This window comes from Haliaeetus albicilla, chromosome 6 (assembly GCF_947461875.1).
Source record: "Haliaeetus albicilla chromosome 6, bHalAlb1.1, whole genome shotgun sequence".
NCBI lineage: Eukaryota > Metazoa > Chordata > Aves > Accipitriformes > Accipitridae > Haliaeetus > Haliaeetus albicilla.
The window spans coordinates 18,067,697-18,093,398 of NC_091488.1; the positions used below are offsets into that span (position 1 = coordinate 18,067,697).

The 25,702-nt window shown below is 40.0% G+C and overlaps 2 protein-coding genes across 8 annotated transcripts in view; both read left to right on the forward strand.

Annotated features, from left to right (window-relative positions):
- Window positions 1-25,702, forward strand: part of CCT8 (chaperonin containing TCP1 subunit 8) — a 336,809-nt gene that overhangs the window by 125,765 nt on the left and 185,342 nt on the right. The window lies entirely within an intron of this gene.
- Window positions 1-25,702, forward strand: part of GRIK1 (glutamate ionotropic receptor kainate type subunit 1) — a 173,970-nt gene that overhangs the window by 125,722 nt on the left and 22,546 nt on the right. For 2 of the 6 annotated variants that reach the window (XM_069785255.1, XM_069785256.1), the window contains exons 8-13: window positions 10,477-10,584; window positions 11,343-11,387; window positions 14,396-14,509; window positions 15,685-15,888; window positions 16,530-16,753; window positions 22,026-22,144. In XM_069785255.1, the coding sequence (XP_069641356.1) occupies window positions 10,477-10,584; window positions 11,343-11,387; window positions 14,396-14,509; window positions 15,685-15,888; window positions 16,530-16,753; window positions 22,026-22,144 (814 nt within the window). Of the gene's footprint in view, window positions 1-10,476; window positions 10,585-11,342; window positions 11,388-14,395; window positions 14,510-15,684; window positions 15,889-16,529; window positions 16,754-22,025; window positions 22,145-22,685; window positions 23,093-25,702 lie in introns of those variants that run through there. The other 4 variants (XM_069785257.1, XM_069785259.1, XM_069785261.1 and 1 more) reach the window with 3 other exon arrangements.

Consider the following 25,702-nt stretch of genomic DNA (forward strand, 5'->3'; position numbering starts at 1 on the left):
GAATGCACAAAGTCTTGATTAAGTGGTATGAAATCACAGGATGTAATTTTCAGGGGATTCTTGATAATAACTAACAAAATCTAAAACAAACATAGAACATCATTGGAAGAAGAAAGAACTGAAGATTTTTCATTACAGAAAAAGTGCAAATTTAAAATAAGACAGAAGGGAAAGATATTCATCAATTCTTTTAGGTTAAAAATGGCAGCATCTCCAAACAAAGGAGCACAAAACATCTTGCAAGAGAACAGAACATTTCTTTTGTGTCATGGTCTATTATTACTACCAAAGTCAACATGTAAGAGTATTTTCATGGGACTAAAAATTTACAGAATGAAACAAAAAAAGAAGTGAGCAGTACAAGATTCTGGATGTTAGAAGACCCAAGAACTCACCATCTCCCCTGCTGTCTGAGGAAGGATCTGTGTGTCAGTCACCCAATGTATCTGCTGCACAGAAATCTCTATGCACATGACTGGGAAAAGATGACAATATTTCAGCTCCAAAACATAAAATAGCATCTCTTCTGCTGCATCTTTGTCATTGTGTTTTAGTGTTGAGTCAATTACAGCATCTATGGATACTGTCTGCAGTTATTCTCTGGGCTCCGATACTGCAAAATTTAGTTAATTCAAAGAAAAAGCAGTTATTTACTTTAGTAGGACTTCTCTCACCAGATAATTTGATATTAGGATTTGATCCACCCTAATTAAAACAAACATTTTGCTTTGTTTTACTTTTTAAAAACTTACTTCTTATGCATGAAGTAATGGATACATTTCTGGTATAAGTCTATAACTGTCGTTACTTTGAACTGAAAACTGTTAATTAAAAGACCAAACAAAACAACTGCTAGACTTGCATCCCATTATGATTTATTAAGAAACAAAGGTCAGCTTTCGAAGAAGATAATGTATGGCTAAGGTTAATGCCAATAGGGATTCCTATCCTGAAATCAAATTTCAAGTGGAAAATCACTTAATTTATGGAATGATCTATGCACAGATTGCAAAATAATGGTCCTAGAACTTGCATACTAAGAATAAATACATACTGAATTGATAAAAAATTATCTGCAGGGTTCTAATACTATGATATCTAAAATCAAAACAAGAAATCTGACAAAAATATTATATATATTTTCTTCCATTCCATTTTCACTTTCTTAAGTATTACCTGGAAAGTAGATTTGTTTATTAAAAAATGAGCAAGAACTACTATGAAGTGATTTTATCTGAATATATGGAGGATATTTTGATATTTGCTACACAAAACCTTTTTTCAGAACATATTTTACATGTCCTGGGCTACTAAAAGTGCTCATCATTTACTGGACACTGATATTTTGATTTAAGTGTTAGTGCATGGCCTACATTGGATGATACTTATTTGTACTGGAAAAGCTCCCAGGAGCCCTAGTCACATCACCATTGAGCCACTCACTGTGCACAGTCTTTGCTGCAAATAGCTTACAAGATAACTGTTAAATGCAGATGATTTAGGTTTTGGAGCAGTGTACTCCCATTGAAACAATCTGTTCCTCAACCGCACAGCCTCCTACTCACTCATTCACAGATTTGCCATGAGTCCCTTGGGTCCCATTATCTCAGGTGAAAATGACACAGTGAAGCACCACATGAAGCCCTGACAGGCCTCTTGTAATCCGTGTTGTTCAAGGGGTCGATGTCACTGTAATAGGACAACAGCTCATTTGGGGAGAACATTTCCCATTCAGGATGATGGGTGGGATTGCCAGAGCTTTGGCTTTGGCTCCTGGCTCTGCCATGGACTCTATGCAGCCATGAGCAAATCACTTCAGGACAGCTCCAAAACCTGTGCCATGGTTACCTGATAAGGCAAAACTGGTCATTGCTTGGTAGGCGTTTCCAACATGCTGACATGATCAGGCTGTTCACCATCCATGCTTGTAGGTACCACATCACTCTAAAACAAAAGCAGTAGGACCTGAAATCTAGGTGAAAATGTCCTGTAGGTGGAAATGCTGTGATTTCCCTCTGTAAAAGACGGATGACAGCTTTTGTGTACTTAGTGTATTTAGTCTGTTAGCTGTGTGGAACAGGATTTCTCTACATACTGTCTCACCTATGCAAGCGGTATCTTTTACAATGGGATCCCAATCCCCATTAACGCAGTAGTGTAAATTTATGGTTTCCAAGTTCGTAGTCAACAGTAATCCCACCCAGACACTTCAATGACAGTCATGTTCGTACATGGTAAGATAGATTCTGCTCTTACTAGGAAGAATAACTGGCAAAGTTTGACCTTCCCTTCTGATTCTTCACGCCCACTCCCTCATCTCTGGTATTGATATAAAGCAATCTGGTAGGTGTAAGCTTTACAGGAACTCAAAGGCTTTTCAAACATATGCTCTGAAATGAATTCACCTAAGCCGTCATCCTCAAGTAGTCAGGGTTCATTTGTCAAATTTGTCACACCAAACCCCTTTCATATCACTACCCCAGAATGTCATTAAGCTCAGCCACTGCTCTGGAAATGAGTGTTCTTGAGTGGCTCACCGAACAGCCTGTGACTTTCCTCAGAAATCCTCCTTCTCTATTTACCCACCATTTCTCTCTCTTGTTTCAAGGCAGGGGTGTTCTCAGTCTTATAACAGCTGCCTAAACACCTTCCTAAGAACAAGCCTCCCTTGCACCTTCTCTTTTCCATGCCAGTGCTGCTTAGTAAAAGCCTAGGACTGGAACAGTCCTGGATCTCTTCTGAGTACAGAGACTATGAAGCATCATGATTTTCAGTGGGGTAGATAAAACCCTGTAATGGTGAATGCTGAAATTCTTTTTATTACATCTGTTATGCTAGATTTGGACCAGGATAATGGAAAAGTCATACCCTACCTCACTATATCCCATAATCCTTGAGGATCTCTCTTAATAAGAGGATTAATTGTAAGAGCTGATAAGTTGATGTGTAGCTCAGAGCACATTATGATTTCCACTGTAACTAGAAGCAGTATCTCTATCACTTAAATCTATCAACTATCTCTGCAACTCTGATAAAGCAGGAGCTTTCTCTTCCAAAAGGAAAGAAAACCAAAGGAAAATTAAAGTAACCTTTTCCTTAGTCATTACCATTTTGGTTAGTGTACAGTGGTAATGTTATTTACGGTGTTGGAAGATTTTGTTGTAGAAAAGTGATCTATGGTATTCTAGGCATGTGGCCACAGTAGGTTTAGGTATGCCTATGTTTTATAAATCTTTCAGATATCTGATTTTGTAGTCAAGAAGCAAAAGTCTGGAGTGGGGAAAAAAACAAACCAAAACAAAACATGAGAAAAAGAGCTCACTCGCTGCCTTGTCCCTTGCCATCAAGCAACATAATTGATGTCTTCTGTATATGTGCTTTAATCATTGTCCGTAATGCTGTAACCATAAGAGTTCTGCTCTGTAATAAGTCTAAGACCCCATGGAGGAGATACATCACCCACCTCTGCATTTGGATGTCAGTGAGCACCACAGCCCTCATCAGAAATTTTGGATTATCAGTTCAAAACTAAAGTAGTTGTTCACCTTCTTTATAAGCAGGTAATGTTGGCTAAACAGAACAGGTCTGTCACTCTTGTACACCTGATATGCCATTTGAGATCCCCATATGTACTCATCTGCCACCTTTTCGTAAAAGCTGAAGGATGCCGCACCTGAAGTGGCATGGAGACACTAGCACTTGTGGAGGTTGCTTTGCTGTCATTCACTCTAGGTTGCTAATGTTTAGCTGAAGTAAAATGTTCTAGTGAGATGGTGGCTAAAGGAAATTATAATGTAAAGCCTCTCTTCAGATCAAGACTGGTTTCCTTTCAAGTTGCTCATTTTGGTAGACCAGCATAGAAGCGGAATGAATTTCCTAATCTCAGTCCAAACACATAATGCATTCATTTTAGAAGATCTATAGGTCCAAAAAGACTATGATGTTAGCATGTCTCTGCCACTGTGCAATGGTAAATGAGCAAACATAATTTGCTCATTATGTTGAATACTAATGCTTCCTGAATTCCAGGTCAGATGATTGCCAATAATTTTTTTCTATTGTTTCATTCATCATTAAAAAAAGAAAGAAAAACAATGGCATGATGGTGGTGTAAGTTAATACCTTTTACTTCACAACTGTGGTTAATTAGAATTACACATTAAATCAATAACTGATGTTCAGTTTTGCCTAGTAAATTCTGATAATAAATAAACAGATTATAACACCAAGAATTAAAAATACAAATATACTTGGCCTATATATCCATCATAAAAAAAAGAAATAAAAAAATCAGCCCAATTACTTGCCTTTATAGGTTACCTTTAACATGCCTGGGAAAGCAACCTACCAAAGATCAAGATAATCCCATTGCCAAGACTAAGTAGACAGGAAAATGTTTTTATCTTCGATTAGACTTCACTCTAGCTTCTGAATGTACTTCTCCCATACTGAAGAGTCCAGCTAACCAATTTCTGTTCCAAGCTCCCATTAAATCTGAAGAAAAACTCTGCTGATTGCATGCCTTCAGGATAAGGTTTCAAAATGTTCAAGTTACACATAAAGACCAAGAGAAAGAAAAAAAAAAAAAACAACAAAAAAGCAAAGAGAGAGAAATAAAAAAAGCAGAGACTGTTTTACAAAATAAATAACTAAATATGGCCCATCATCTACTTTGGGAATTTCTCAAGTCAATTGCAGTAGGGTTTTTTTTGTGTCCCAACATGCATTTGTAAGGCTTTTGAATGAAGACGACTGTCATTTAGCATTGCACTTACATCCAAGAATAGTCTTCACACAAGATGTTGTTTATCATCAGTTTACGATACTTTAATATTAAACAATAATTCAGGCTTCAGTGGCAGATGCAAAGTGTCTGAATATCTTGCACAAAGTCAGGCTTGAACTTGGTATTGTGCAGGGTTTTGGAGCTGAACAACAGAACAGTTCATTTTCTGCCACAATACTGTGCTAAAATAGCTTTTCTTCTTGGCTTTTCACTCAGAAGTTTTATCAACTCCTTTTGTCTATATATTTTAAAAATTTGTTAAGAGTTATGACAGTTTCTCCTTCTACTTTTTAAAGCAGATTCAATATGTACGCATATTTTGTAAGTGATATAGTCATTTTTTTTTTTGCATTTGGGGGTGCATATTTGTGTCTCATGTTTTCTTCTAACATTAGCTCTGACACATTCAAAATGGGTGGGTCTTTTTGAACAGTGGGAACAATAAAAGGTTAAAACTTGAGTTTGAAACTCTAAAGAGATTGCTTGATTAATTACAAGTGAAGGTCTAAAGAACAGGTTCAGAAAAACTTTTATTTCACAGGTTATTGGAATAAGTGGAATATCAATAGAAGAGCAGAAATGTCTGCACATTATGAAACATTATTAAACATAATAGTTTAAAAAGTTAAAATCAGATTATGCCTTTGTATTTTTGAATTGCCAGGGCACTTTGAACACTTTAAAAAGGACCTTGAAAAATTTAAAGTTTTCTAATCTGAAACATGGCTATCCAGTATCTGTCACTGTGACACTGGACTCAAAAGAGAAAATACACCATAGGCAGATAAACAGTTAACTAAAATATTTGGATGAACTTATATTGAGTAAGAAAAAACAAATACATAATAAAACCATAATCAATTTGTCTGAGAAAGATTGACATTTTGTGTGCCATAGCACAATACAGTATCTACAAAATTGGCTATATCCCATTGAGTCTATATCATAAAGCTGAATATTTACTCAGTCAATGCAGTATATATACTATGCATTATGATTTCTTGATCTAGTTATATCTTGCTAATACAAATCTGGAAATACAAGTGAGGTCTGGTAGAGACAAAAGAAACAGAATATGAAATGTACCTGTTGTTTTACCTTAATAAGTCTGGTAGCAGCTGAACTAATTGATTCTGTGATTAAACTACTGATTGGTCTTGGCTGAAAGTAAGGCTGCTATAGTAATTGATTCAAGATGATGAAGTGGAAATTGGTATAAAGACCCTATGATGGTCATGTGCGCTGATAGCAAGCTTTGGGAGTGTTAGCTCTTAGAAGCTGTCAGCTTCATTTTCTAGTTGTTATAATTTTCCATCAATATATTTATATGTAAACCAATATTGTAATTTGAATATTTAATGCCAGATTTCAGTTTGTAGTTTACCCATGTCCTGGTTTCAGCTGGGATAGAGTTAACTGTCTTCCCAGTAGCTGGTACAGCGCTATGTTTTGAGTTCAGTATGTGAAGAATGTTGATAACACTGATGTTTTCAGTTGTTGCTCAGTAGTGTTTAGACTATAGTCAAGGATTTTTCAGCTTCTCATGCCCAGCCAGGGCACCTGACCCAAACTGGCCAACAGTGTATTCCATACCATGTGACGTCCCATCTAGTTTAGGAACTGGGAAGTGGGGGCAGGGAATCGCCACTCGGGGACTGGCTGGGTGTCGGTCGGTGGGTGGTGAGCAATTGCCCTGCACATCATTTGTACATTCCAATCCTTTTATTACTACTGTTGTCATTTTATTAGTGTTATCATTATCATTATTAGTTTCTTCTTTTCTGTTCTATTAAACCGTTCTTATCTCAACCCAGGAGTTTTACTTCTTTTCCTGATTTTCTCCCCCATCCCACTGGATGGGGGGGGAGTGAGTGAGCGGCTGCGTGGTGCTTAGTTGCTGGCTGGGGTTAAACCACAACAACCCACAATCTTAATTTTTTAAAGTAGTAAAAATAGAGAGCTTCACAATTTTAATTAGGTTGCTTTGGATATTTTTGTCATGTCAGGTACCTGACAGCCTTCAGAGATGACTGAAGACTTATCTGTAATCTATTCTATCTACTACCTTTTCAACACTTAGTAAGAAAGGGTCTGAGTAGCTGCTGGTCCTGTATGGTTTGCTTCTCAACTACCAGTTGAAACCAACATATTGGGTTAATTCCCCATTTTGTTTAATAAACAGGAGAAAGTTATCAAATGTTTACAACTTAGAAGTAGGAGCAATAATTATCTGATAAAACACAGTATTGAAGAATGTGAGACCTTATTTTGAGCCTCAGATGAACACTGTGTTGCCCTACTGCTGCAAACCAAACTCACAAAAGAACAGCATTTCCTCACAGTTCTGTTGTCAGAGGCAGCCTGCAACCTTGCATAAATGAGATCTAAGATAAGCAAAGGACCTTACAAACAGAAGCCACTGAAAATCACATTTTTTAATTAAGCTTCAAGCTCTACTCAAAATTATACAAACAAAATCGAAAATACATTCTTTCCCTAAAAGCTTCAAATTGTGCCCTTAGTTTCTCTAATATTAAAGCAAGGACAGAGTGCAAAAAAGCAATTTCTTTTGATGAATTACGTGATTAGGTTCTGATTCAACTTTTATTATATCCTGTAACATTTAACACAAGTGTCACTAGAAACATTAAAATTGCTATAAATGTTGCATATAAAAGCATGAAATCTCATTGCTGTGTTAGAGTCACGTGGTTTCTGACTATTCACAAAGTTCTGCTTCATTTCTGTTTGTTAATTGCATTTAAGAACTGTGCAACTGCTGCCTATTCTGTTTGCCTGAACACAGCGCCCAGTAGGCACTCGCATCCTTGATTTACCTGACAGGCATCTAGAAGTGGTGGTACACAGCTATGATTTCGGAGCAATGGTACTTTTCACTGTCTTTGCATGCAGCAGGCCATTGTGCTTTAGGACTCAAATTATATTAAAAGCTTGGAAGTTTTACCACAGATTTCAGAAGGCCTGGGGTGGACCGTAGGTTCCTAGCTCATCCCTCGCTTTGTTTCTTAAGGAAAATTTTTGTTTCTGATCAGGAAAGAAACATCACCTGTCTGTCTAGACATGCTGCACACACAGGAGCCACAACTGTATTGAAGTCAGAAGTAAAATTATGCTCACTGGACTCAAACCCAAATGTTTTATTTTTATTTAGAACAAATAAAACAAATCAAATAAAAATCAGAAATTAAGCTTAGAATTCAAATGGTATTTGAAGTGTGTGCCTTACAATTAGGGTCTGAAAAACCCCTTCAACATTTAAGTTTAACTCTTCTGAGAAATACTCCCTGACTCCTGTTTATAATTTAAGTCACTTTGGGGTCATTATTAGATGGTCTAGTGGGACTTAAGTTAGACAAAAGCTATATGCACTTCTCTGCTACCTTGAAATTTATGCATCTTGTAATGTCTTTTCCTTCCTTTTTTTTTAGTGTAGGAGTAGAAGGACCAATGCCTATTGAGCTAGCATTCCACCATGTAAATCTTTTTTACAAGAATGGAGATGTAGGCTCCTGATACCATTTCCCAAAATAACATATTAGTTCCTTTATTCAAGATCATATCACATTAGCAGAGAAGCTGAGCATCTGATATATAATCAATAAATGTGAGAATTTCACAGAAGCAAATTGCCCTCTGAGGAGTAATTGATCTGTAAAGATCATATTTTTTAAAATGTTCCATCTTTATGAATAAGAGATGGAGGTCATGTCAGAGTAATAAAAAGACAGACTGGAAAAGAGATATTATGTAATGAAATGCATTCGTATGTGTCTCCTCCTGCTATCTTAATATATCAGCATACAAAACCACAAGCATTTCACTGTTTACAGCTGAGATTTTTGTATGTTCCTGTGTCATTAAGATGGAAAGTCTCATAGCAAGTTTGTTGCATTTGTGCCTGTCCATTCTTATTTTACTTAAGCATGCTTCAAAATCCGTCTATATTTTCACAAAATTCTAGATGCACCAGATTTGTCTGAGACACATGGTGATAACACCCCAGCATCTGAGATTAAGTCCTGCAGATTCAGAGCTAGAATTTAGATTTAACAGAAAGGGGAGACACCATTCTGTAAGTCTGCTGATTTTTAATGCAGCTTTCCTAATGTCATCCGTCTACAACAAATTAAATGAAGCAAATAACAATGTGCAGTAGAAAAGCTTGTAATTTAAGAATTATACACACATGAAGAAACTATGCCATCATTTATCATCAGCCTTTCTTGTGTCTTTGAAGAATTTAATCTAATGTGGGAGGTCCCAAAAATAGATTATAAAAACCATCTGCAGTTTGAAATCCATCAAATACTTTCTTTTATAGATAAGCTTCAGCTTTGTGGAAAAAATGGGGGCTATATGTGAGACAGATAAATCTCATTTAAAAGAAAGTGAGCTTTCTGGGAAGCTTACAAGATACAGAAAAGTTAAACTGTGGAGAAAGTTAGTTCTGGACATTGATCCTGCTGTACCGAATAAGCATTCCCCAGCACAGGGAATCATCATGGCTATACAGACTGATGTACAAAGTCCACCGCTTTAACTTACTCCTGATGCTAACGTTTAAAACAATGGAAATGTGATTTCACTTAATTATAACAGAACAGTAAAATTCTTGGACCAAAACCAATCCTATGCAACTTGTGCGCTGTACTTCAAACGCATACGTAAGACTTGCATGTACCTTATACTACAAAGTTTTGATTAGGTCTCTGTGACTGGGTGAATTTTTCCTGAAAGCCTGCTTTTAGAACTATCATCATCGTGCCATCAACACCTGTGAGCACAGGCAGTGGCAGTGCTCTTATTAGGAATGATACACCTTGTTTGCTTACTTGGGAACTTGTGTTTTCTTCCTTGGCAATGCAAACTGAGTAGGGATTAGTGAAACAATTCAACAAAGTCCAGGACATTAGGAGTCCAGTGCTGGTGGGGGACATTTAACCACAACCCGTCCAAGAAATCAAGCATGAATGACAAAAGCCCTTCTTTTGTTTATCTCTTCCTGGAAAAATCTGCATTTCTGAGCCTTGAGTAGCAGAGGCAGTGTCTACCACATGAGACTAGGAAATGCACAGCTAAAGTGTTGAGAAAGCTTTGGTGGTTTGGGATAGTTAGCGACCTTCCCTCCTTAAGGACCTTCTGGGGATTCCCATTCAGCACTGATTGCCATTTGTTACCCATTTTTCCTGGAGAACTTAAAAGGTCCTGGCCTGGGGTAAAGAGGATCACTGCAGCAAGGCTGGTAGATTTAGGCTGTTGTACTCCAAGTTTCAGACCCAAAGCTTGGACAAAGCAGACTCCTTTTTTAATTTCTTAGTGAATTCTTATGCAGTGCAAAGCTGCCCTGTCTTTGGGGATGTGTAATACATATTTTATTCTCTCTTCAGTATATTTTTTTTTATACAGTATTAGACATATGTAAATCAATATACATATAAACTGTCAGAAACTTGTGCCTGATTGTAAAATACCAAACATATTGAAGAGAAACTAAATAACAAAAAAAGTTGAAGAAAGTGTTTTTTATCAAAGTAACAAAGCCACATATGTTTAAAAAACTACTTGGAAGTGATTCAATGCCACGGTTAATCTAAAATACAATATTTGTTATGGCTTCAGAGTAGTTCCTACTAATCATTACAGGGAAGAGTGTTTTTCTGTTCACACAGGCACGGTGGGATGGCCTGACAGGGCGCATAACCTTCAACAAAACGGATGGCTTACGGAAGGATTTTGATTTGGACATTATTAGCCTCAAGGAGGAAGGAACAGAAAAGGTAACCGGATCTTTCGTAAAACAATGACGAAAAGCTAATTTGACAGGGGCGTAGGAAAGTCCATTCTCCTCAGCTTGAATCTCCTGTGCTTGGGGTAAAAAACGCTATTCTCAAGATTATTTAAGTCAAAGTTAAAACAGAGCTACTAAGGTTATTTTATTATTTTATAACACATACCTTGCATTTTGAGGTATGGAGTAGGAATTTGGGACTGACAATAATTATCTGGATGGAAATAATTATTTTAAGTGCACATTATCTTCAGTTATTGCAGCTGGAACTTGGTGTGGTAAATTCATATATAGATAGAAAGATAAAACCTAGACTTATCTTACATGTACTGCTTTTAATAAATGTGACATGAGGGAGAGGAAAGAAGTTGCTTGAGTAATAACCTCAACACGAGTTGAGATGTTAAAAATTCTTCATGATTTTGAGACTAGATTAGTTCTTCTTCCCTTGCCCCAGCCCTCAGCCAGCAAACATGGGCTCCCAACGGGCACCGCAGGGCTTCCTCCACTGCCGCCTGGGAGGTGGCTGCTATGGGTGTCCAAAAATCCAGAACACAGGTAACGCCACCAGCTCATGTCAGCTGGAGAGAGCGCTGTCCCTTGCTCTGCGTACACTGGCTTGAGTCTGAATGGTAATTGCTGATGGGTTAATTGAGACTTTAAATGTAATTGGTCCCACACAGCTCTCCAGACTGGTTCTCTTTTCATTTTTAATGAAGCACTCTGTTTATTTTTCTCTATACCAAGGCTGCTGGCGAGGTTTCTAATCATTTATATAAAGTGTGGAAGAAGGTTTGTACACAGACAGGTGATGCAAAAAACCTTTGGGCTGGGTCTTCAGACTCATCCTTTGGGTTTTGATAGCGACTTTCATATTGCAGTTTAGAGACAACAGTCTACCTGAGAGTATGAATTTTTCTGGTAGAGTAAGCTTCATCCCAACTGGAGACACTGTAATTCCAAACAGTAAAAACATCTTGGCAGGATTCACCTTTTTCACCAAAATCTTTTTTAAAATTATTATTTTATTTATAGGGAGCCATGCTTTCCCCCTCTTTAAGGAGAGGCTCTTGGCTGCAGCAAAAGCAGTCCTTTTCTCAGCTCTTATCCTTCCTGATTCACCTAAGATTCACCATGAGTGGTAAATGTACACCATTTCGAATGTGTATTAGCATCAGCAACAAGGACTGTTTTAACTTGCAGGGTTGGGGTTTTTTTGCCTCCCACAAAATGCATACTGTGCAGGCAACATTCAAGCATTGTAGACTCAAAATTTTGACGAGTGTGTTATTAGCTCCTTAGAGAAAATAATATAGATGATTAAGTGTGTGCTGTCATTCACTAACATACTGAAATTGTAAGCTTGTTCATAAAAGATCTAAATTACCCCAGGAATCTCATCCCTCTCTTAATGTAAGGTGCCTCTGCCTGGTGGAAGAGGCACCAAAGTGGGAGTCAGAGATCATCTCCATGCGCTGCTCCCCACTGGAGGTACAACCCACGGTTGCCATTCTGTAAGGAGAAGGTAACAACTGCATTCACCACTTTTAAAGTGTTCTGGAGTCACAAGATTAAAATTTCTTACAACAATTAGAATTAGATTTTGTACATATTTCACACAGATCTTATTATTTCCAACCTCTCCCACATACACAGTTAAGAAAGGTTTTGGCTTTGTGTTGTTTTGGGAAGGATTTTAATGCTACAGAGTAGACCAGTGTAAAGCGTCCTGTAGCACTCTTTTCATGTTCTTATAAAACACATACTTAATAACCTTGTTTTAATCTTCAGTGAATCAGGCTAAGGCACAAAGGCCCCCATTTCCCTCATTACTGGTGAATAGATCATCCTACCTGACATGCAGAACGCTATTGAACCAATCTTGCTTTTGACTCTAGGCATTTCATGTTACGCTGAATTGATTTAAACCAAATTACAATTGGTTCAGAGCACAGGCTTGCTGAGAAGGGCATATGACACCTCTCAAACTTGTCACTAAACTGCAATAAATCCCCCCGATTCACCATAGTGATGTACTACCTTGACCTCATTCTTCCAGTGCCCCTCCGACCTCCTCCATCGCTCTAATCAAGGTTGACCTGCAGTGTCATTCTTTTATCCAGATGTAGAGTGGGCTCCTGGTGTATTTTGTATGCACTGTGACTGTGTCGCTCCATGTTCTTCATGGTTGTTCTCCTCTTCCCTGCTGCCAGCCAATAAAAGCATATCAAGTCAGTAACAACGAGCAGAATGGCTTTTGATTCACTCAGCCACCCTGATGCAAATTCAAGAACACTGGGTATTTACTATATTCCTGGCATATGCTATCATAATATCCAACATTTTATCTCCTGTGTACTTTCCAGATCAGTTTCCCAACCTGATCTGGTTTTGGAAACAAAGGGAATGACTGATAAATGCTTGAAAAAATAATTTATAAAAATGGCATGACTATTCCCATTAAGCATACTTTGGAAAAAAGTTTGTGAAAGGAAAAAGCAATGGTATCCAGGGACACAAACCCAAAGTTTGTGTGAGATGATACAGTTATTACCCCAAATCCACACCCAGCAGGCACAAACTAATCTGCTGGGTTTGGCACAAAGGCAACGCCTTCTCTGCCTGAGTTAACAACCAAAGAAAAAGAGTCCAGCCTGGGTCTGAAATGACTGAGCAAGCATCTGACAGCAGATACAGACCTTCAGTACACAGGGCAAGTCAGCGGGCTTTGTCTTAGACTTACTTGGCAGCTTTGCTGGCAATCCCAGCAGGGAGGATCTGAAAGCAGATCCCTCCTGGGTAGAGCTGAAACATGCTGGCAGAGCGGCACAGCGATGCAAAGGGCTCTGTGGATGGCCAATGTCAGTCCCCCAAGCCATCCGTCTGGTGCTCTTCACAAATAGCCAATACAAGCCAAACTGCCTGAGCCAGCTCCTTGCCTGGAGTTTTCTCGCATCAGCCCTCAGCCATGCTGTGTATGTGAATCCAAAGGCAAAAAAACCTGAAGATGCTTTCAGACTGTGTTTATGTTAAGTAAATATTTATCTGAATAAATCAACATGGTTATAATTTCTGCCCTCATAAAGTGTAGATCCAAATCCACTAAAATGGTGAAGATCTTTCCCTTGAGCCTTTAGATTGAGCATTAAATACTGGAATTCTTCACTATCTCTGCGACTGGAAAGGCATTTGCCTCTGGCCACTTATATTTACTGAACAAATACTGATCAGTGCATGCAATGGTATCACCTTGCTAGCTCTGGCATATATAGTAGTCAAGAAATGACAGAATAATCTTTGCTACACCTGCTGAAGGCACAGCGGAAGCAAAAGGCCAGTGCATCCATCAATCTGCTTCAGCATATTTATTCAAGCTTTTAATCTGTTGTATTGGAAGAGAGAGGTCTTGCCAGATGTTTCAACTCTACCATTTACAAAATTTAAAAAAATCCTCAAAATAGACATTTGACATTTTTTAGCAGGAAACAAAGTCAACATGTTCCACTTTGTAGCAAATTGGCTAATACACCACTGTATTGAAATGCCTTCTACTCTTATGGCTTATTCATTGCCACCTGCTTTTGAAAGGGCAGTATGTTCCCTGTGTTTTCTAAATCAGCCATTTGATGTTGCTGCCTTACTCAGACCTACAGCCGTTTCCCTTCTCTAGCATTTTATACTGCTGGTGTCTCCTTCTGTGGTGACTAGAGCCAGTACACTCTTCCTAGGCGGTGAGCATTTAGTGAAATATTTTGGCTCGCTGCGGCCAGGCAGCCGCTCACCCGTTCTCTTCTGTGCAGATTGGGGTTTGGAACTCATACAGTGGCCTTAACATGACGGACAGCAATAAGGACCGATCGACCAACATCACGGATTCCTTGGCTAACCGGACACTTATCGTCACCACCATTTTGGTAAGTCTCACTGGGCGGAGGTGGCACCATCAGCTGTGCTGTGGGATGTCGGCATTGCTGGGGTCTCCGCAGTCGCCTTTGCTGCTTCAGCCCTGCGCTCCATGGTCTTTCCTCCACACTAAACAATGTTTTGTTAAACTAGCCTGTTTTCAAGCAAATCTTTTGATTTAGACTCAGAATCAACATACACATTCATCTATCCAGAAGATTGATTCAAAAATACCCCACTGCCAATGAAAGACTCTTGGGAACCTCTGCCTCCAAAATTGTTTCGCTTGCTTCAATATTTCAGAGACAAACTCTGCATACTTTTCTTCCCAGAAGAACTGATACACACAAATACTCAGCTTTGTAGTCAGTGCTTATACCTCCTTCCTTTTTACTGAAAATGAGATGAAGAGGACTGAAAGAAAGTAGCAAACAGTGGATAGACAGATTGAGTTATGTCCTTACATGGAAAATATGCAGCTGGGTATTCACAAGTTTTTCTGCCAGGCCAGTAATGCCACTTTTTTCAGTTATTCTGCCTAATTCCTCAGGAGGAGGAGAAGAGCTCAAAGGCTCCCTCTACACTCCTTTTCCAGAGTTGCCAGAGGTCTTTTGCCACATTAAACTGCAGAAACCTGCTTGCCCAGATCTTCTATCCAAAATCCTTTAAAAAGAAAAGCAACAAGGTGCTTTGCAATCTACCTATGCTGCTCTCCATTCTTTCATGTGAATACCTGCTCAACTCACTGCTATTTTGTACATTTGAAGATTTTTTTTCAATAAAGATTTCTTTCTTACAGAATATAAAATTTTAGGTTCCCCTTATGATTCTTTTTCTGTTACTTAGGCTTCTCTCTCCTTCAGTATCCCTTCCTGCCCCTTAGGGTGGGACAATGTAGAGTACAGATGTTGGGTCTGATTTTGGAGCTGCTAAGCACTACTTTAATTATAGCTCCTGGGAGCTATGAATGGTCTGTTCCAGTGAAAATTAGGGCCCTTATGCTTATCACTAATTGATTCAGTCAATTTGTTAACACACCTAAATCAGCTTTTAATGGACATGGTAAATTACTGGTTTCCATCTAATTGCAATCCATTTATAAAATATTAATGTAATTTGGAGAAACTGATGTAATCCGAAACAAACGTCATTTCTGTCGCTACATGTCTGCTGTCTTTTTCTGCAGGAAGATCCCTATGTTATGTACAAGAAGTCTGACAAGCCCTTGTATGGAAATGACAGATTCGAGGGTTATTGCCTGGACTTATTAAAGGAGCTGTCAAATATTTTAGGCTTCATCTATGAGGTCAAACTAGTTTCTGATGGTAAATATGGAGCCCAGAATGACAAAGGAGAGTGGAATGGGATGGTCAAAGAACTCATAGATCATGTAAGATTGAATCCCTCTCTCTTTATTCTCCTTCCACCTGTGGTGTTTTATATGAAGCCACCCCAAATGAAATGTTTGGTATAGTTTTCATTTTTTTACAGCCACCGGTCTGTCTTTACTTCCACTTGTCGGAGTAGGAAGTCACATCAGTATGTCTGAACCAACAGTTTGCAGGTGTGGGGAGGAACCTCCCCTGCTGCAGTGGGGCAGCAGGCACTGCGCTAGCATGGGTCCTGCCCACCCCTTGGCTACAGACTCCAATGGCAAAGGCTGAGCTTCCAGCTCACCGCTGCCCTGCGGCAGCCTCTGACATAGTCCCCATGGACATAGTCCCTGCCCAGACGCTCTGGCAGTCCTCGCCCGCGGTCTGCCCTGTGGCACCGGACCGAGCCCCGTGTCCCTGGTCACACCTATCCTACTCACGTGAAAGTCACAAATGTCCCTCTGCCTGCAAAAAAGAGGAAACAGAGTATCGTTTACCCAATACTACCCTAACAATGTTAAATTTTGTCGCACACTTCAGATTTGTAGTCAAATTTGGTTTAGTTTTTAATACTCGGGGGGGGGGGGGAAATGGAAGGAATAGTAGAGCGTTTGCTGAACATGAAAAAGAATGAGTATTTTCCCATTTGTGTTTTCAGAAAGCTGATCTGGCCGTTGCTCCTCTCACTATTACCTACGTAAGAGAGAAAGTAATTGATTTTTCCAAGCCCTTCATGACGCTGGGAATCAGTATCTTGTACCGGAAGCCCAATGGGACAAACCCTGGTGTTTTCTCCTTTTTAAACCCTCTTTCTCCTGATATTTGGATGTATGTTCTCCTAGCCTGCCTTGGAGTCAGTTGTGTCCTCTTTGTCATTGCAAGGTAAGTCGAAGACATAGTTTTAGATGCATCCACATTAACTACCTCTCCTCCCATAGGTGTTGCATGGGATCTGCAAAGTAGATACCGTGTAATACTATCCTAAGGGTTTTATCCAGTCCTAAAACATTATGTTCTAGAAAGTCTCTTAGTATTTTCACATCAACACTGCTATCACTTTTATATATTGCGATGTGATGAGATTTTACTTTCCTTAAGGGCTGAATGGAGAGAAATATCCAATGAAATGTGTCAGCCTTTCTTTGTCAGTACACACCACCTCAGCAGACTACGTGTTGAAAAGCAGTTTGTATTACTTGCATGTAAGCGCTTCTCTTTTCCACTAACAGTGCATATAGTTAAAACATGTGAAAGAGGATGTGAACATATTTTTGCTGAAGGATGTTAATTAGCTCAGCTAATTTCCCCTTGAAAATACAAGATAATGTGACTGGGAACCTGAGGGGACAATCTGCAAGGTGAAATATGCCCAAGGCTTTCTCCCAGTGCTGTCCTGAGGTGCACCCTGCCTGTCAGTGGCAGGGTCCCAGTGATGTTCCTTATTCAAAACCAACAGGAAATAAGCACGTACACACTGCTTTTCCAAATTAAGCCAAAGCTCATCGAGTTCTCAAAGGCAGGTGTGCCACAAAGTTTCTGGACCAGTGGACCACAGTCACTTCTCCAGAGGGCCAGCAGAGCACTCTATACCCTTATCATTGAACTTTACCTTAAAAACTCTAGACAGCTGATATAGTTTCACAAACTGGGTGCAAGCTACTTATCGTGTCCTCAGAGACCCTGGACCACAGTCTGGGAGTCAGTTGCTCCAGGGCCTTGAACAAGAGCAAACCAAGTATGAAAGAAAATGAACTTAGAAACTTGTCAGAGGAAATTGGTCATTTGAGGCATACTTTTTTCTATACTCCTGAATAAACCTGGACTCTGAAGTGGCATAGTTATTGTCCTTTTCTTCAGATAGTAGCCTTGGAATTTTATTTCCAACCCTGTTTATTTGATCTCATCCTATCCTTCATTTTTTCTTTTTTATAATTTAAAACATAAATATTTTTATTAATGCTTCACAGAGATTCATGCTTTGATTCTTTTTGCTGAGGATCCCTAATTAAGCCATTCCCCACTTCTGTTATGTATTGTTTTGCATATACAACAATATATTCCACATTAATAAAGTAAAGGGAAAATAGCCTGAGAAAACTTTTATACTATGAAATATAAGAACTGAAGTGATGTATCATTGGAAGTCCGCACATTCACATCACAGCAAAAGTAACAGAAATGCTGCAGTTTTTATTGCAAATGATGGCATTCAACTTTAAAGAAGTCAGCAATAATGTATATATTCCAATGTATACATACATATACCTCATTCAAAGGTCGTAAAATAATTGTAATATCTGCATCATTATTTCAGATAATGTGGCACATTGTGCCTGACTTCCACTTCTGTGTGAGCCAGGTCAAATTTAGCTCTTGCTGCTCTTCCTCCAATTCACTGTTTTCTTTTAATCAAAAGGCATGGCCCTGCAAAACCTTTACTCACACGAGCAGTTCTGCTGAGAGTGACTGGCCTCGGACACACATTTCTCCGTGGTCCACTGAACAACCCTTGTTCCAGGTGGACAACCTATGTGAATGCTTTGCTTGTTGGCATGTTTCTGTGCTGGTACCAAAGTACAGAAATATGTGGGATTTGCTTTTTCCTTTAAATTGCTGAGAATGTGAAGAAGGAGGAGGGAATTAGAGGAGGAGAGGTCATGGGTTAACTTATTAGTGTTGGCCCTAGGTAAAAGAAAGAGTTTATCCATCCCTGGCAGCTATGGGACTGTATACAATTAGTCATGACTTCCCACAAGCTCTTGCAGTGGCTCACTGTACCATAAATAATAACTCTTACTGTACGCAAATCATGATCTCATTCATGACTAATATTAAATCTGCTCAACTGTGACAGATTGACTTTTCTGCAGTTCCGTGCCAAGACTAAAAACATCCCACAGTCCTCTCCACCTCAGAACAAGCGGAAGGGAAAACAAAGCCCAAGTTATCCTTGGTGTTTCTATTTTTCAAAATAACAGCATGAAGTTTGCAAAAATAAATAAGCATCAGGGTCCTCTGTCTGCTCGCAGAGCTGCCTACACGCAGATGCGTGGCCAGCAGCAAACCAAAGGGAAACGCACAGTGCTCACAAATCATCAGCTGTGAAACCTGTTTGCTTTTCTTGGCTGTTAAATATTGCTCTAAATCACAGTGTAGCCTTTGGGTAAATCCATAAGTTTGCCCTGTGTAACTGTGTTATGTTTTATTTCCGAAATCTTTCTAAAAAGCAGTAGTTCCAGGAGCAGCGTAACTAATGAAGCCCAATTTCCCTACAGATTTGCGTCTCATGGTGGACTGTGATGCAAATTGAAGTTTGTTTGTCTGTTTGTTTGCTTTCCCTGCAGCTGAAGGACTTGTAGGCGATCTTTCCCATGTGGATTAACTGATACGTAACGAGTTGTGAGCTCATCCTGAAGCTTCTTTCCTAGTGGGGCTACTAGTGCAATGTTTCACAACGCTGCAGGAGCATAATAACCCCTAAGGCCTCTATCTATTTGTCAAATGTGCTAAAATTAGCTAAAAGGCTTATATGTCATTAGAGGTATAGACCCCCCCACATTCATAACACACAGCACAAAGCCTGACACAAAAAAATATCAAGTTTGCATATAATTCTCACAACCCACCTATTTTAGGAAAAGAGGAAATGAGTGTACTAGTTTAGCAAAACACTTAATATAATTTTCTGAATGTTTATTTTTTTCTGACACAAATGTTTTTTTTTAACTGATGCCTAAAAGCAGCGCCTAATTAGATCACAACTACATATGCTGAAGAAGTACACAAAATTCTGTTTACATGTCATCTTGATTTACTCTAGACTTTATAAATTTTAATTCAGTCCAAGATGCTAAGCCATTCTTACAGTCCACATCTAGACCTGTTCACATATCCAAATACATCAAGATTTCTGTAAGATTTGCCAAGTGTTTCAGCAAATACTAGTTAGATTGGTTTTAAGAACCTCAGAAGCATCCACTTTTTAACGCTGCCACAGTAAATTAGACAGTTAACAGTATTTTGACATCAGTTCATGGAAGACAAATACTTGGGAATAATTTTCATAGACTGGGATAATCATCCTGTTATTTCTTCAGACTTTTCAGCAGCTGAATAATTTCTCATTTGTCTTTGAGCCTTATGTATAGCCCTGGCATTGTTATATTAATTTTTAAACTCAAACACTGAAGTTTTTATCGCTGTGAAGGGTTACAGACTGACAAAGCTCTTTTCCTAAGTAGACTGGCAGTGAATGAACAAGGTGTTTTCTGCCAAGATTACCCTTTACTGCTAATGCCATATCAGCTGTGCTGTTGATGTCAATGATGGTAGAGCTAGGTAGCCGATGTAACCACCAGTGGTGAATAATGCCATACCGAGCCTATATAAAAGGGTTCTTAGATGACCTTGAGCATCTCATCTTTATCAGAAACCTCAGCATAACTACTGCTGAGGGCCCAAAGAGGGAGAAAACCAGGGGAAAACAGCCAGGAGAACAGAAGGCCTGAGCAGTGAAATAGAGCTGAATTGTAACCCAGCCTCTTCTTAGAGCTCAGCACAGCAACAGAAGCACAAGAAGAAAATAGGCTTCTGTTTCAAAGTGAAAAAGAAATATATACCCTAGTACCACGTTAAAATATATACCCAGAGCTATAAAAATCTTTCCAGTCCAGCAGAAAGAGTTTTGCTGACAGAATTTCATTGCTACTTCCTAGCAATCGCTGCTTTGCTCTTTCGGTGATGGGGACATTTGTGTCCAACCTACTGAATGTGGCTGTTGTCTGAAACAATGCAAGATCCCAGCTTTGGGCTTCCCAGTCAGGTCAGGCAGAGTTATTTGTATGTCTTCTTACTGTCCTGTGTTAACACTCTGGGACCCTGTGGGTGAATGCTCAGCCTGGGTCCTCTTCACTTCTATGGCGATTGGCAGCTCAGACAACCTACAGGTCCTAATTCTGGGTCTCTTGTTAAGGATGTGTTTCCACTGTGTCTGCACAAACTGAGTTGGGCACAATGGCATTACTACAGAACAGTTGCTTCCATTATTCCAGCAAAAATTTGAAACATATAACTTGGTGATTGCTCTTCTTTTAACTGGTGTATGCAGAACTGCTGTATCTTGAACCCGAAAACTGTGTCCTTTGTTACAATTTTTAATACTATCATACTAGTTATGGTAATATTGTGCAGCTAATGGCATCCTAAGCTACATACTGTTTCAATTAGTGGGTTCATTATTATCAGAGTTCATTACTTCAGCTAAGCAAGGCACTCTGCTTGCAACTGTGCATAAATTCAACACTTAATTGTATTGTTGAAACGGTAATTAAAATGTATTGGCATGACATTGTCAATGAAAGCTATATTCATAAACTTCATGAGAAAGTACACAGCAAGCCACGCAGCAGTGGGAAGCAACAGCAAGCAAGGTACCTTGGGGAGAAACGGTCCTTCAGGTAGCTCTGCCGAGTGGCGCGCAGAGCAGAAGGGGCATGGGTTGCAGTTGCAGGACGGTGGGCGGGGAATAGAGCGGAGCTCTTCAGCTAAAGGCAATCCTCTGCGTAATTCTCTCCCAGCAATGCCAACAACGTGGCCCTAGGGCTTTCAGGCACTGCAGTTGCACCCGAAGGCCTTCAGACCATCGGCAGCCTTTTCCTCCGCTGCGCTGCTGCGGCGGCCTCGCGCAGGGAGAGCGCGTTCAGCATCCAGCATCTCAACCACAGACAGCTAACGAGGGTTGCCTTTGGAGGGCTGCTTCTCCCTCGCTCTTTTTCTCAGTGCTTTACCAAGGATCAGCCACGTGGCTGCCAGTTGTCCCCCTGCCCCTACAAATGCCTGTCTGTCCGTCTGTCCGTCAGTGGTGCGGGCAGGGAAGCTGTGGGGCGTTGCGGCAGCCTCACCCTCGAGCGCGGGAGGAGAAGGGGAGCAGCCCTGTGCTAGGGGCAGGACTGTGAAAGCAGCTCCTGGCATTGCAGCGCTGCTCCGCAGCTCGCACCAGGCAGCTGCGAGACGTCCTGTGGACAGCCTTTCAGCTGAGGTTTTCTTTTCCTTGTTTCCTTCGTTAAATCCTCACTTTGTGCGTTGTTCAGCAGGTTTGCTGCCGCTGTGTGTACTCTATTTGATGTTTACAGATTGTTTCTGTTAACTGCCACAGGTTTACACCATATGAATGGTATAACCCCCACCCGTGCAACCCAGACTCAGATGTGGTGGAAAACAATTTTACTTTACTAAATAGTTTCTGGTTTGGAGTTGGAGCTCTCATGCAGCAAGGTACACCGGTTACACTTCGTTATCGCACACGTCCCACAGTCTGCTCAAGGGCTTCTGTGCTGGTAAACTCCACCCTCTGTATATACAACGTGTACTGTAAAACCTGATCTCAGAAACTAAGCAATAGAAGAAAGGACGAAAACGACGTGCCACTGCAACCGGGAGCAGGCAGAGGAGGGGAACCTGTGAAACCCAGAATAGGGCTGCAGCCAGAGGAAGGAGGAGAAGCAGTTGAGAGAAAGGGAAGCAGGCAGGGCCACACGGCACTTTCTGGAGCTGAAACCTAAAATAATCACAAGAGGGATACGAAGTGCTTCATGCTGAAGTTGAGTTTATGAGTAGAAGAGGTTTGGCAACAGGAAAATGTTGGGCTCCATCCCAACGGAAACAGTAACAGCCTTAGCTACCCTAGAAAAACTGTTATAACTGCCAAACAAAAAAAGATGCTCTTTCTTCAGAAGGGTTGTTAAGTTTGTTGGCACTTGTCAAACACCTTGTCTAAAACCAAAACCAAACCTTTTTTTTTATGGCTTTTCTGCAGGTATGAGTCCCATCCTTCTGTAAACGCATCCAACCCTAGAAGCATTAACTTAACCCAGTCACAAGTCCCTGTTGCTGATGATTTTGGAAACAGCTGACTTTTTACTCATTTGACAAGGGCAGTGAAGCTTACTCCATATGGGAAGTCAAACAGATATGTGTACTAAACACATTTGTTTATGGTGTGTATGTTCTAAGGTTTCCAATTAAATCACTGTTCACCAAAACTGGGGTCCACTGAAAAGAATGGAAATATTTTCTGACAAATATTTCAAGTTGAATCAAAGCTGAGCAAAAAAACCCCACCCCATGACAACAACCAAAAAAGCAATCCAGAGGAAAGCCCAGCAGAACCTTGGTATTAAATTCGTAAACATTTAAGTAAGGAAAATAAAACCATCTCTGCATTCATCCAGGTACAGTTTATTCTTCCCTCTTTAACAGACATGAGTAGCAGTAAAAAAAAAAAAAAAAAAAGAGGAGGATTTTTTTCCTAGATATGGTAGAGAACAAAGTTTGATTTGTACCTAAGATGCACTTGCTTTTATTGGTGCACTAATGTATTGACAGGATATAGAGTTTCCTTATAGAAATTACTTTGAAGGAGGTTGCATGAAGGAAGAGCCGTTCTGTTCCGGTTTTTTGTTTTGTTTTCCTTCCAATTTATCAGTAAAACACAGGCTGAGGTTTTACGGTATCAGGCAGGTGTGTGTATATAACTGTGATTGCCCTGTGTGTGAAGTGCCCCAGGATTTTGTGTTTCTATGTACTGCCTTTTTTGGAGTTTACCATCATCCACAGCAAACTGTGGGATGCAGTGTCTGCTCGTTACCACTACCTTGGGTACATGACAGTCAGCCCCAACCAGACTCTGCTTGTCTTTCAAGAAGGTTAAAAACAAAACAAAACAAAACAAAGAAACAAAGAAAGAAAAGAAAGAAAGAACATTTGTAAGGCAACACAAATGTTTCCATGTACAAACTTGTGGTGCGTGTGATTGTAAGTGCATCATTGTTAATGTGAAGAGTTTAAACATGATGTGAATGGTTGTGAAACTCTGCAACTAGTGTTACGCTCTTTCTTGTTGGCAGCAGCTGCTTGTTATGCTTGATTGGAAGACACTTGTTATTAAATTTTAAAATGTGATGATCAGACTTTCTCTTTTCTACAGAGCGTGAGCAAAGTCTGGATCAGGATTGGCTGTCATGTCTGCCATAAAAAGGCACTAGAGAGACTTCAGCAAGTATTGTCTCTGACCCCGAGTCCTGCTAGCAACATTTTTATTTAGATGTTATTATTTCCCCTGTTTTTCCCCTGAAAGTCTCAGATGTGTTATGCATACTCTGAAAGCATCCAAACAGGGCACATTTCATCCAATTCATTCCAAGAAACTATCACTCTCAGAAAGGAAAGCTGTATGTCAGAGCCCCGGTTCAGCTGGGCAATGGGTCAGACCAGGAGTATCTGGTTAAGGAGAACACGCAGGGCGAAGCTAGTGAGCATGGAGCGTATATGAATGTTTTTTGCTGGAATCAAGGCCCTTGAAAAGGTGAACATTGAAATAATTGTGGGAGTGATCAAAAGAGATGCTGGGGCCTCTTGGTTCAGCTGGGAGCAGAGTGTGCTCAGCACCTCACAAAAGCAAAACAGTAGCTCACTGCATAATTAATAGATTGTGGCATTTTGAGCTTAATTGAACTGAATGTATTCTGCTGCTTTTTCACAAACAACTTCTTGCTAGGGGAAATCGCAGGAGATTTGGCATCTCATCCCACAAATTCAGCACACAGAGCTTCTACGTCTACTCCCTCGTGCTGCCGTAAGGCTGTGCTGGCAGATTTCATGGTTGCTTGTTAAGAAATCTGCAAGGTATCTGGCTATTATGGATTAATGGGATGTATATGTCAGAGCTAGGTATTGCATCAGAGTCCAAGTGTAGAAATTATATTTGTCTAAGCTGTCTAAGCTTAAAAAAAATAATACCTTCAGGATGACCTGAATCAGCACTCCTAGAAGCCAGCTTTTGCAGGTCAACCCCAGCTTAGAAATATACACACACTTTTCCTGAGGGCAACAATACAAAAAAAGAAAAAGATTTTATTGATTTTATTGCATTAAAAAAAATCTAATCTGAAAAGCAAGAAAGTATAACAGACCACAAACATAAACCCAGAAAGAGCTACAGCTCTTGAAACAAGTTGTCGTGGTTTAACGCCAGCCAGCAACTAAGCACCACGCAGCTGCTCACTCACTTCCCCCACCCAGTGGGATGGGGGAGAGAATTGGAAGGAAAAAGGTAAAACTCGTGGGTTGAGATAAGAACAGTTTAACAGAACAGAAAGGAAGAAACTAATAATGATAATAATAACAATAATAAAATGACGATAATAATAAAAGGATTGGAATATGCAAAACAAGTGATGCACAATGCAATTGCTCACCACTGGTCGACCAATGCCCAGTTAGTTCCCGAGCAGCGATCCCCCCAGCCCCCCTCCCCCCAGTTTATATACTGGGCACGATGTCACACAGTATGGAATACCCCGTTGGCCAGTTTGGGTCAGGTGCCCTGGCTGTGTCCCCTCCCAGCTTCTTGTGCCCCTCCAGCCTTCTCGCTGGCTGGGCATGAGAAGCTGAAAAATCCTTGACTTAGTCTAAACACTACTGAGCAACAACTGAAAACATCAGTGTTATCAACATTCTTCACATACTGAATCCAAGACATAAGACTATACCAACTACTAGAAAGAAAATTATCCCAGCTGAAACCAGGACACAAGTTCATTTGGACTCGAAAATTTCAAGTGAGATTTTTTGCTTTTAGACTGCTGGCTTAATTTGAAATCCATGCAGCACCAGGGCTGCACAGGCAGAGCATCTGCTTTCGCAGTTTGGCAATCCTGTCAACCTACTCAAACCCTTGGGCTATGCTTAGCTTTGACCTTTAAGAGACGTGTCTATATGTTTACAAAGCTAAAAGTTAAATGTGTTTGCTGGTTGTTTGGAAAGTTTTTGCCC